This window comes from Microcebus murinus, chromosome 30, assembly GCF_040939455.1.
Source record: "Microcebus murinus isolate Inina chromosome 30, M.murinus_Inina_mat1.0, whole genome shotgun sequence".
In the NCBI taxonomy this organism is placed as follows: domain Eukaryota; kingdom Metazoa; phylum Chordata; class Mammalia; order Primates; family Cheirogaleidae; genus Microcebus; species Microcebus murinus.
Window position 1 is genome coordinate 494747 of NC_134133.1, and position 12573 is coordinate 507319.

General features: G+C 50.4%; 1 protein-coding gene and 1 long non-coding RNA gene across 3 annotated transcripts in view; one reads left to right on the plus strand and one right to left on the minus strand.

The window, feature by feature from the left end:
• The window catches only part of FRMD4B (FERM domain containing 4B), a 112497-nt gene extending 102428 nt beyond the window's left edge, over positions 1-10069 (plus strand). For both annotated transcript variants that reach the window (XM_075998830.1, XM_075998831.1), the window contains exons 20-23: positions 183-302; positions 1145-1875; positions 5206-5338; positions 9806-10069. In XM_075998830.1, coding sequence (XP_075854945.1) covers positions 183-302; positions 1145-1875; positions 5206-5338; positions 9806-9929 — 1108 coding nt within the window. In that variant the 3' untranslated portion in view covers positions 9930-10069. The remainder of the gene's footprint in view (positions 1-182; positions 303-1144; positions 1876-5205; positions 5339-9805) is intronic.
• The window catches only part of LOC142865607 (uncharacterized), a 311557-nt gene that overhangs the window by 166053 nt on the left and 132931 nt on the right, over positions 1-12573 (minus strand). The gene's annotated exons all lie outside the window — the stretch shown is intronic.

Here is a 12573-nt window from a genome sequence, read left to right on the forward strand (position 1 = left end):
CTCCAGCGATCCACCCCCCTCGGCCTCCCAGAGTGCCGGGATGACAGGCGTGGGCCGCCGCGCCCGGCCCCTCCCTGTGTCCCTGTCCCTTCCCCGTCCAGTAAGGTCCGTGTGAGCCCGTGACAGGCCTGCCCGAGACATTGGGCGACTCATGGTTCCCCGGACTCTCTCTATCTTTGCAGAGAGATGCCGTCAGCACACAGCAGCCCCTACAGGACTCCGGAGAGGTGGCCGCAGGGAGGGCGGAGCATGCCCGCCACGCCGGTCCTCACCCGCAACGCCTACAGCAGCGGCTACCTGGAGTAAGGCGCCCCGCCGGCCCGTGGGCTTTGCGTCGCTTGTGGTGTCTTTGCATCGGTTCAAGTGGCTTTCTGCACGGGCCCTGTTCCACATTTTCTGTTCACTTAAAATTAGTTAGCGTTTCCTAACTAGTAGGTCAGGCTCTAACTGATGTGGGTTCTACATTTTCTGCTGACTTAAAATTTCAAGATCTGTTGGCAAAGAAAATGTACTTGGTTTGTTCGGGCGTGTGTCATACGTGTTTTCGACCTCAATTTTCCCGAGCACGTATGACCATTCATTCTTCAACGGGGAGGATAGAGCAACATTTTGTTTTTCTTTTTTGAGACCGAGTCTCTCTCTGTTGCCCAGGCTGGAGTGAGTGCCGTGGCGTCAGCCTCGCTCACAGCAACCTCAGACTCCTGGGCTCAAGCGATCCTCCTGCCTCAGCCTCCCGAGTAGCTGGGACTACAGGCATGCACCACCATGCCTGGCCAATTTTTTCTCTATATTTTTAGTTGGCCGATTAATTTCTTTCTATTTTTAGTAGAGACGGGGTCTCGCTCTTGCTCAGGCTGGTCTCCAACTCCTGACCTCGAGCGAACCTCCCGCCTCGGCCTCCCAGAGTGCCGGGATGACAGGCGTGAGCCACGGCCTGAAAGAACCCGGTTTCTTTCTCGGGGTGACCTGGCCGGCGAAGTCACCGTGCCCACCGGTGGCCACCACCGCGTCCCCGTGCGGCTCAGCCTCGCAGGCCTTGCAAAGGTCCTGTGGCCACTTAGCCGGTAGCGGGTGGCCCCCGGCGGGGCGCTCTGCCTCCCTGGCCTCCCCGGGCCTCACCCCTCGCCCTGTCCCCCTCTTCCAGGCCCGAGTGTCCCCGGCCGTGCCGCCAGCGCAGCGGGAGCCTGGAGTCCGGGGCGCGCCTGCTGGTCGAGGCCGACGCGGACGGGAGGCCGTTCCTGGGCCCGGGCGCGGCCCGCTGTGTCCTCGGCGGCAGCTCGGAGGCGCTGGACGACGCGGCCTCGCCCTGCACCAGCCGGTCCAGCTCGGAGCTCGGCCTCCCCGCGCCCGCGCCCCGCCGCGCCTCGCGCACGCTGGGCCGGCGAGGCCCGGGGAGGCCCGGAGCGGAGGCCGGCACCGCGGGCAGCATGCCCGACCTGGCGCGCGGCGGTGGCCTCGCTGGGAGGACGGAGACCCCCGGCCCCGGGTGCTGCGCCCCGGCCTCGCGCGCGCAGTGCCTCGGGGGACACCTGTACGAGAGCGACAAGGAGGGCAGGTACAGCCTCCACCCTCCGCGCCGGGCCTCCGCGCCCCTGCACGGGCTCGGCCTCCACGAGGACCCGGCGGCCCGCGCGCCCCACAACCCCTACGCCACGCTGCGGGCCCCGCGCGCCGCCCCCGCGCCCCAGCGCGCGGCCAGGAGCGCCCACAAGGCCCTGGTGGCCGAGCACCTGCGGGGCTGGTACCAGCGGGCCTCCGGGCACAAGGGCCAGGGCCTCGGCCCGCAGGCCGGCCTCGACTGGGACGACAGAGCAACGCAGAGGGGCCCGCAGGTGCCCCGGCCCCCCGGCGGCCGCGCCTCCTCCTACTCTGCAGGTGAGCACACCTGGATTGCACTTGCAGTGTGCCCCGAGCCGCTGCGGGCGACAGGTAGCCACGGTCGTGGGTCGTGAGAGTGGAACCTCCACAGTCAGAAGTGCCAGCTTAGGCCGGGCGCGGTGGCGCACGCCTGTCATACCGGCACCCTGGGAGGCCGAGGAGGGAGGATCGCTCAAGCTCGGGAGTTTGAGGCCAGCCTGAGCAAGAGTGAGACCTCCGTCTATACAAAAAAAATAGAAAGAAATTAGCTAAATAACTATATGTAAATTGGCTGTAACTAAAAATATATGGAAAAAATTAGCCGGGCATGGTGGCGCATGCCTGTAGTCCCAGCTACTCGGGAGGCCGAGGCAGGAGGATCGCTTGAGCTCAGGAGTTGGAGGCCAGCCTGAGCAAGAGCGAGACCCCGTCTCTACTAAAAAAAAAAAAAAAAAAAAAATAGAAAGAAATTAGCTGGACAACTAAAAACATATACAAAAAATTAGCCGGGCATGGTGGCGCATGCCTGTAGTCCCAGCTACTTGGGAGGCTGAGGCAGGAGGATCGCTTGAGCCCAGGAGTTTGAGGTTGTTGTGAGCGAGGCTGACGCCACGGCACTCACTCTAGCCAGGGCAACAGAGTGAGACTCTGTCTCAAAAAAAGAAAAATGAAATTAAAAAATGAGAAGTTGCTGAGGGCCGGTGTTGGACTGGGTCCCGGCCATGAGGAGCTCAGAGTCCGGCCACCAGCCAGAGGAATGGATGGAATGAAGCAACTTTTTAATTTAATTTAATTTAATTTTTTTGAGACAGAGTCTCGCTTTGTTGCCCAGGCTAGAGTGAGTGCTGTGGCGTCAGCCTCGCTCACAGCAACCTCCAACTCCTGGGCTCAAGCGATCCTCCTGCCTCAGCCTCCTGAGTAGCTGGGACTACAGGCATGCGCCACCACGCCCGGCTAATTTTTTATATATATATTAGTTGGCCAATTGATTTCTTTCTATTTATAGTAGAGATGGGGTCTCGCTCTTGCTCAGGCTGGTTTCGAACTCATGACCTCGAGCAGTCCGCCCGCCTCGGCCTCCCAGAGTGCTGGGATTGCAGGCGTGAGCCCCCGCGCCCGGCCATGAAGCAACTTTAAAACTCTTAAGAAATGAATGAATTCTTGAACTGCCAGCAAACCCGAGGTCGCGAGCCTCCGTTTATGTGACAGCTTAGTGAGCCGCAGCATGAGGATCCCTAGTCATCGTGTGACACTCAGTGAAAACCGCACCGTTAAAGGTTTCACGAGCTTGTTGACACAGGGCGTTTCCATGGAGATTTCTATTTGTGTGCGAGTGCTCTGCTATTTGTGCAGGACTTTGGACTTCCACTGGTTGTCCCGTCTGTGACCACATGTATGTAGCATGTTGAAAAGGCGCCTGGGCCGGGCAGGGTGGCTCACGCCTGTCCTCCCGGCACTCTGGGAGGCCGAGGCTGGAGGATTGCTCAAGCTCAGTTGTTCCAGACCAGCCTGAGCAAGAGCGAGACCCCCGTCTCTACTAAAAAATAGAGGCCGGGCGCGGTGGCTCACACCTGTAATCCCAGCACTCTGGGAGGCCGAGGCGGGTGGATTGCTCAAGGTCAGGAGTTCAAAACCAGCCTGAGCAAGAGCGAGACCCCGTCTCTACCATAAAAATAGAAAGAAATTAATTGGCCAACTAATATATGTAATATAAAAATCAGCCGGGCATGGTGGCGCATGCCTGGAGTCCCAGCTACTCGGGAGGCTGAGGCAGGAGGATCGCTTGAGCCCAGGAGTGTGAGGTTGCTGTGAGCGAGGCTGACGCCACGGCACTCACTCTAGCCTGGGCAACAAAGCGAGACTCTGTCTCAAAAAAAAAAAAAAAAAAAATAGAAACAAATTAATTAGCCAACTAAAAAAAAAATATATATATATATATATAGAAAAAATTAGCCGGGCATGGTGGCACGTGCCTGTAGTCCCAGCTACTCGGGAGGAGGCTGAGGCAGGAGGATCGCTTGAGCCCAGGAGTTGGAGGTTGCTGTGAGCGAGGCTGACGCCACGGCACTCACTCTAGCCCGGGCGACAAAGCGAGACTATGTCTCAAAAAAAAGAAGAAAAAAGGTTCTTGTATTTTTTTTTTTTTTTTTTTTTTTTGTGATTCATGGCCCTGACCTAGAGGAAGGCCTTTCTTCCCGTAAAGTTCAGGTTGTCACCTGAGGAAGTGACAGACCGGGCCTGGGCAGAGCCCTCCCAGGGTGAAAGCAAACGAGGAGGTGGGGTGCAGGGGGACAGCCATGGAGGCCGGGCCGGGCCGGGGGCAGGAGCAGGTGTAGCCCGGGGCGTGGCGGGCAAAGGTTTAGGCTCGAGACCGAGCAGCAGCCCTTTTTTTTTAAGGAACTAGAAGGAATGGATGCGGTGCTCCCAGAATTACCTTCTGGAATTTTCCTCATGCCAGTCGGTACCGTGTAGCTGCAGAAATGTCTCTACCACAGGCACGCGGGACTCCTGGAGAGAGAAATTTCTGATTATTTGCCAAAGTGCACAGGGTTTTCCTAGACCCTTCTGGCCACCCGGGGCTCTCTGGGTGACTCGGTTTCAGTGGTAATGGCGGCCACCCTTCGTTGGCGGTTTCCCGTGTGCCACGCGGCACCTGTCCGTGTCACGTGAGCAGCGGCCCGCCATGGTGACTGCACTGTTGCTTGCCCTGGCTGTCCGCATTTTGCATTCCCAAGCCCCCAGGCGAGCGATTAACTGGTAGCAGGGGGTTTTACCCCGGCTCTGACCTCTTTTTTTTTTTTTGAGACAGAGTCTCACTCTTGCCCAGGCTAGAGTGAGTGCCGTGGCGTCAGCCTCGCTCACGGCAACCTCCAACTCCTGGGCTCAAGCGATCCTCCTGCCTCAGCCTCCCGAGTAGCTGGGACTACAGGCATGCGCCACCACGCCTGGCTCATTTTTCTATATGTTTTTAGTTGTCCAGCTAATTTCTTTCTATTTTTTTTAGTAGAGACGGGGTCTCACTCTTGCTCAGGCTGGTCTCAAACTCCTGGGCTCAAGCGATCCTCCTGCCTCAGCCTCCTCCCGAGTAGCTGGTACTACAGGCATGTGCCACCGTGCCCTGCTAATTTTTTCTATATATTTTTAGATGGCTAATTAATCTCTTTCTATTTATAGTAGAGACGGGGTCTCGCTCTTGCTCAGGCTGGTCTCGAACTCCCGACCTCGAGCGATCCTCCCGCCTCGGCCTCCCAGAGTGCTGGGATGACAGGCGTGAGCCACCGCGCCCGGCCCACATTCACTTTTTTTTGAACAGGTCCGCTGATGGCGTCTCTCTCTCTTTGTTTCTAGTGTCTTCCATAAATGCTTCTGGGAACTGGAGGACCCAGTTAACCATCGGGCTGTCCGAGTACGAGGCCCTGGCCCACTCTTCTTACGCCAGCTGCTACGGAAATGTCTACAGCCTTCTGCCCTCGCCAAGCAGGTGAGGAAAGCAGTGCTCGAAAATTCCAGGGGCCCCGTCCCGTCCGAGAGAATTCAGGGACCCTGCCTTACGGACATTGAATCGCCTGACTCTCAGGGGTCGGTGAAACTGTAGCCAGCTGCCCACCTGCTTTGGCAGATAAAAGATTTTTCTGGCAAACAGCCGGGCCTGTGGACGTGCACGTCGTCTACAGCTGTTTTGCGCTCGAGCCGAGCAGTTGCCCCAGAGACCTTGCAACCCGCAAAGCCAAGAAGCATCTGGAAAAAAAAAAAAAAAAGTTTGCTGACCCCTTAAAACAGCTCACTCCAATTCGGCCCCGTTCTTAGAGTCTGCACATTAGATTCTGAGTCTGCAAGGGGTTTTTTTGGTGGTGGGTGCAATGCTTGAAAAACTGCATTGTTGGTTTGTCTGTTTAAGTCTTTTTTCTGGAAGCTTGCAGGAAAAATGCCTCTACGCCCCAAAAAGGCTGCTGCTGCTCGTAGCGGCAGTCTTCCCAGACGGCCCCGGTGGCCGGATGTCAGACACGCGCTGCCTCTCTGCATCTGCCCCTCTCTGTTCGCCAGGGCCCCGATTTGCAAAAGTCGTGCTTCGAACTCATTACAGGAAATGTGCAAGAACAATTTGTTAAAATGGATTTTTTTCTTTTTTTAATTGCAAACTCTGATTCCGTGTTTTCCTTCAATACTTCTCACACACGTGAGGAGTTAGGTTTGAAGAGGTCATTCCTGTCGGTTCCTCACAAGATAAAATCCACACCCATGGTGCCAAGAAGTAGAATATTTTCTATTTTGGGGGTTTTTTTTTTTAGAAAATTTAGTTTTGACTCCTTTAAGTCAGATTGCTTCCCGCGTAAAAGATTTATGCAGACTCTGGGTTGGAAAGGGCTCTGCCCTGGTGGATTTGAGAAGTTGGCAGTTTCTTTATCAAGGCCTTTGGCGCCGCGAGCCAGTTGGAGGTATCCAACCCCACAAGCCTTATTTTTCTTCTCTCGTTCAGTAAGAGTTTTTCTTGGCTTGAAATATTAAGCCAATTGTCTCAACTCAACAAAGGGTGTGCTCAAAATAGAATTTATTTATTTTTTTTTGAGACAGAGTCTCGTTCTGTCGCCCAGGCTAGAGCGAGTGCCGTGGCGTCAGCCTCGCTCACAGCAACCTCCAACTCCTGGGCTCAAGCGATCCTCCTGCCTCAGCCTCCCGAGTAGCTGGGACTACAGGCATGTGCCACCATGCCCGGCTAATCTCATTTATATATATAATTTTTTAAAAATTTTTTTTAGTTGTCCAGCTAATTTCTTTCTATTTTGTTTAGCAGAGACAGGGTCTCGCTCTTGCTCAGCGTGGTCTCAAACTCCTGAGCTCAAACTATCCTCCCGCCTCGGCCTCCCAGAGTGCTAGGATGACAGGCGTGAGCCACCACGCTCTGCCGAAAGTGATTTTTTTAAGCCAATTTACTCTCTTAGGTGCAGGGATAATGGAAGTGCTTGTTCCCACCCTTTTGTTATTATTTAGGAATTTTTTTTTGTTATGACACAATCTGATCAATTTAACGTAATACAAGGCAAGTATAACAACATTCATTCACAAAGGTTTATAAATTTGTTCCCAAAATTGCACAAATGATTTTTACGGAAACATGATTTTTAAAATCAAGAGAGAAGTTAGGTTTCAACATAAAGATGAAAACTCAATTTTCTCTTAAAGATTTGAAATGCTTAGCCACATATTTGAGTGTGTGTGTGTGTGTGTGTGTTTTTTTAAATGAAGTATATATTTTTTTTTCTTTCTCTTTCTCATTCATCTTGCATAAGTATATATTATTTAAAGATTCTTATTTTTCCAGAGTCTTCGGGTCTTTAATTTTTGTAGCAATTTTTATAGGAAGATACGGATTTTTACCAACATCAATTTTTTCCCCCAATATGATTTGGTAGCATTGTCGTTGGCATAAGCTTTCCAGAGTAGAAATGTCTAAATGCTAGCACACAAAACAGGGTCAAATTCTTGGGTCGCCTGCTGCAAACCGTGTTTTCAAATAACGTTGTTCTTTTACCTCCTGTTTCCCGTCCCCCTGTCCTCTTCCCTGTCTAACTGTACCTGTCCCCAGGCAAAGCCAAGGGCTTCTGTCCCCGGGAATGCTTGTGTCTCCAGAAATGAGATCGGTTCTAAATTCTCTTTTGCTCAGTGTAGACAGCCGTAGTAAGTACAAGTCTACGCGGCCGGAGTTGTGCTTGCTTGTGCCCGACGCGTGGAAGTTGCGGAATCTGATTTTATCTTAATGTTACGTGAAAACACTAAAACCTTTATTTGCAAACCTCTTCTTCTTCCCAGAGACTTTTTTTATTTTTTTTTTTTTAATCACCTTCACTTTTAAAAGACGTTGACGTTTAAAATAAAAAGGAAGCCTACTAACTAACTCTCTAACCTGTTTTAACCTGCTGTGGTGACAGTGTGATTTTTGCTTACTGGAGTGGTTTGCATAGTAGGATGGTTTGCGTAGTAGGATGCTTATCGGAGTGATTTGCATTGTAGGATGCTTTTACTTGGGTATACCATCCAAATATGCTTGGGATTTTTAAGTGCGATGCTATCTCCTGGGTCACTCCCAATTTATACTTGACCCCTAAACCCTACGGGGTGTAAAACATGTCCCAAAGTGGCCCCTGCTGCCTTCTAAGTACATTCCTTTGCCCCTGAGGGAAGCCATTGAGTGCATCCCCCTAATTTGAAGAACACTTAAAATGTGGCTATCAAAAGCCACTTTTTTTAAAAGTTAAGAAAAAAAAATTTTTTTAAGTAAAAGATTAAAAGTGTGACTCTCAAACAAACAGAAAATAGGCATGTGTTAAAGATTTATTTAACTTGGGGGAAGGGGGCAAGGCAACACACGTAACCTAAACATTTGTACCCCCATAACATGCTGAAATTTAAATTTTTTTTTTTTTTTGAGACAGAGTCTCACTCTGTTGCCCAGGCTAGAGTGAGTGCCGGGGCGTCAGCCTCGCTCACAGCAACCTCAGACTCCTGGGCTCAAGCGATCCTCCTGCCTCAGCCTCCCCCCGAGTAGCTGGGACTATAGGCACGCGCCACCACGCCCGGCTAATTTTTTTTTTTCCATATATATCAGTTGGCCAATTAATTTCTTTTCTATTTATAGTAGAGACAGGGTCTCGCTCTTGCTCAGGCTGGTCTCGAACTCCTGACCTGGAGCGATCCTCCCGCCTCGGCCTCCCAGAGAGCTAGGATTACATAAAAATTTTTTAAAAAATATTTATTTAATAAAGGAACTAACAGAATAGTAAAGCTGGTTCAAAGAGGATTCAAGACATTGTAAGAAGGAATGTTAAAAATGAGATGACTATGCCGGGCGCGGTGGCTCACGCCTGTAATCCTAGCTCTCTGGGAGGCCGAGGCGGGTGGATTGCTCAAGGTCAGGAGTTCGAAACCAGCCTGAGCAAGAGCGAGACCCCGTCTCTACTATAAATAGAAAGAAATTAATTGGCCAACTAATACATATAGAAAAAAAAAAGCCGGGCATGGTGGCGCATGCCTGTAGTCCCAGCTACTTGGGAGGCTGAGGCAGGAGGATCGCTTGAGCCCAGGAGTTTGAGGTTGCTGTGAGCGAGGCTGATGCCACGGCACTCACTCTAGCCTGGGCAACAGAGTGAGACTCTGTCTCAAAAAAAAAAAAAAAAAAAAAAATGAGATGACTAAATTAGATACAAAACAAGTTAAGGTCCTACAGAGCAATGAAACTGTAACCATACTCTTTTTCTCCTAGACAGAAGTTATTTGTATTTCTTCCAGACCAAAAAAAAAAAAACAAAACAACCCTACAAGTTAACGTGTAACTTAATACAGTCTGAGTCCTAATCAGTGGTGAATATAAGTTAGAGGTGTATCTCCCTAGAGAAATTAAATGATCCTTTTTTATGGGCCTGTTAGACAATCTCCAGCAAGGCATTGATAAGAACATGCCATCCTCATCTGCCTGTGTCTCTAAGTGTTGGAAAACCTCCCTCAACATTGCTTTCCTGCTAACTTACTTACGGGTAGCAGTCTTTTTTTTTTTGAGACAGAGTCTCGCTTTGTCGCCCAGGCTAGAGTGAGTGCCGTGGCGTCAGCCTCGCTCACAGCAACCTCCAACTCCTGGCCTCAAGCGATCCTCCTGCCTCAGCCTCCTCCCGAGTAGCTGGGACTACAGGCATGCGCCACCAACCGCCCGGCTCATTTTTTTCTATATATATATTAGTTGGCCAATTAATTTTCTTTCTATTTATAGTAGAGAGATGGGGTTCTCGCTCTTGCTCAGGCTGGTCTCGAACCCCTGACCTCGAGCGATCCTCCCGCCTCGGCCTCCCAGAGTGGTAGCATGACAGGCGGGAGCCACCACCGGGCAGCAGTCTTTACACGTGGGGCCGTAGGAACAAAAGTGACCGCGGGCAGTAACGTTCCCGCTTCTCTGCGACAGGCAGTACCCGGACGTCGGTCAGCTGGACGGTGCAGACGGAGACCCGGTGGAGGCCGGCCTGGAGGAGGACAGCGAGCAGAGGCTGTACTGGCACGAAGACTCCAAGCCCGGAACATTAGTCTGAGCTGCAGTCGGACCCTTGACCGAGCACAATGTCCTCACACCCGTGTGCCTTGCAGAGCGTCTTCCAAGAAGGCCGTTGGCCTCAGAAACCTGAAGGCATCCCAGGTGGGAGAGAAAGCTCAGGTTGCCCTGAGTGCGAATCGCGCGCTCAGCCCTGCAGAGAAGTCCCTGGCGGCAGGCTCGCCTTGCAAACCCCAGACGGCCCTGATGGCACAGCCAGGCCACACGTGCAGCCGCTGCCCAGAGGGGACCGTCCGGGAAGCCCCGATCGACGACAGAGCACTGGCTTTTTTTAAGGACAGTGGATGTCGTTTGCGTGCAAACGGCGGCGACAGCAGGTGCAGGGCGTCCCGCGGGCAAGAAGAAAGGGACAAGGACGGGGAGGTTTTTCAGAGCACAATTCGGGACGGCGAGGGAAGGGTCACCGCACCGGAGTTGGGGCTCCAGAGCCGACAGGGTGACAGGTGGCCTCGGTGCGGACCTGGACGGCTGCGATTGACAGTAGCGGGAAATTGCTTGAAGGGAAGTTGCGTTTTTTGGCGAAGTGCTGAGCGGGTGTGCATGGTTTTAGGGTGTCACAGGGAGCCGTGCTTTTCCATGAGCCCCGTAGAGGGGGGTTCGGGAGGGGCTGGCTGCTGTGACATCCGGTGACAGGACTCTATGGCCGCAGCCCAGGCACGTGCAGCAGCCCACCGGGGGGCTCTGCTCGGAGAGTTTGCAAAGGTACCGCAATATCCTTGAGCTCCTTTTTTTCCCTTTCTCTGCTAATTCCACGAGGAGCTGCAGTTTGGGCGGGTGGCCCTCCAACTGTGGCTGTCACTTGACGCGGCAGGCCGGACACGGACGGTTTTTTATGATCCTGAAGTCTGGAAAAGTATCTTAAGGTGTTGCAGGAAGGACCCAAGGCAAGAACAGCAACAAGTAAAAAAAAAAAAAATGCAAAACACAAAGCCACGTCGTTTTAGATGAATCGCGTGCCTTAATATGGTGAACGCTAGAAAATTAAAGATATTTACCACCGTCGGAACCCCACACGTGGGTCTGAGTCACTAAGTGACAAAAAAAAGAAACGAGATTAGCGTTAAAAAAATAATAATAATAATACTCCAAGCTGCAGTAGATTTAATTAATATGAGGCTAAAACTACCTCATACTTTTCTTGGAAGAGCTAATTCGTTATGGTTTATTATAGAGTTTTTGTTTGTTTGTTTTTTAGAACAAATTATTTCCGTATTCCAGATTGGTCTTTTTTTTTTTTTGTCATCTTTATTCTGCTTCAATATTCCATAAAAGGTGCTCCTTTCTCCCTCTTTTATACCGGTTTCTTGTTCATGTTGTGAATAGAGAAGTTTCTGAACAACTTTTTTTTTTGGAACATTTTCTATCTATATCCCAAAGCGTGTAATATATACATAAAAACGATCTGTTTGACTGGTCCTTAGTCATTTGTATCATTAGGAATGAAGTTTGGGGAAGAAAAATTTGGAAAGAGACAAGCAAAAAAAAAAAATAATAATAATAATAATAACATTCCTTTTTGCATATTTGTATAGACTTCTAGAAACGGAAATCCACTTTTGCATATTCTTTTACTGTTCTGACATTTTTGAGACCTATCATTTTTTTACACGTAGGTCAATAAACACAAGGTGAGCTACTGAAAACGTTTATGTGTTCTTCCATCCATGTACAGGGCCTGCAACCGCGTTGAGCAAGTTTTCAGATTTTTGTAGTATTACCGTGTTTTATGGATTCCAAGATGTACATTTTTTTTCATAATTACATCTGAAAGCAGGGTTCATCTTTTGATTTGATGGCATGTCCCTGGTGAACTGGCAGGGTTTTTTTTTTGTTTTTTTTTTTTTTCCTTTCTGTATTGACACATAAAAATAATCCTGTGGCTTATGATAAGGTTATCTTAGAATCGATAAAATACTACGGTAGTGTGCTGCCTCCCTCGGATTAACTGATGAGATTGTTTAGGTTTCCTAATCTTGGGAATGTTGTTTATCTGTACCGAGTAATTTATCCCAGTTTCACAGACCGGCAAACAGGTCTTTTACGTTCAAGGAAATATTTCACCTGACATCTTTTTATCCTGCACCATAGGGAGAGGGAAATAAACTGTAGGGAGACCTTAATATTAATATTTCCATACATGTATCTTACAGAAAAAAATAACCTTTTCCTGTTTAAAAAAATGGTATGCTCAGAATTGCAAGTATGCCTTAAAAGGGCAAATAAAATTTGGTGCCCAAGGCCGGGCGCTGTGGCTCACGCCTGTAATCCTAGCTCTTGGGAGGCCGAGGCGGGCGGATTGCTCAAGGTCAGGAGTTCAAAACCAGCCTGAGCAAGAGCGAGACCCCGTCTCTACTTTAAATAGAAAGAAATTAATTGGCCAACTGATATATATAAAAAAAACTAGCCGGGCATGGTGGCGCATGCCTGTAGTCCCAGCTACTCGGGAGGCTGAGGCAGGAGGATCGCTTGAGCCCAGGAGTCTGAGGTTGCTGTGAGCTAGGCTGACGCCACGGCACTCACTCTAGCCTGGGCAACAAAGCGAGACTCTGTCTCAAAAAAAAAAAAAAAAAAAAAAAAAAATTTGGTGCCCAAATAGGAAAAAAAAAGACAGAAATGGAAGCACA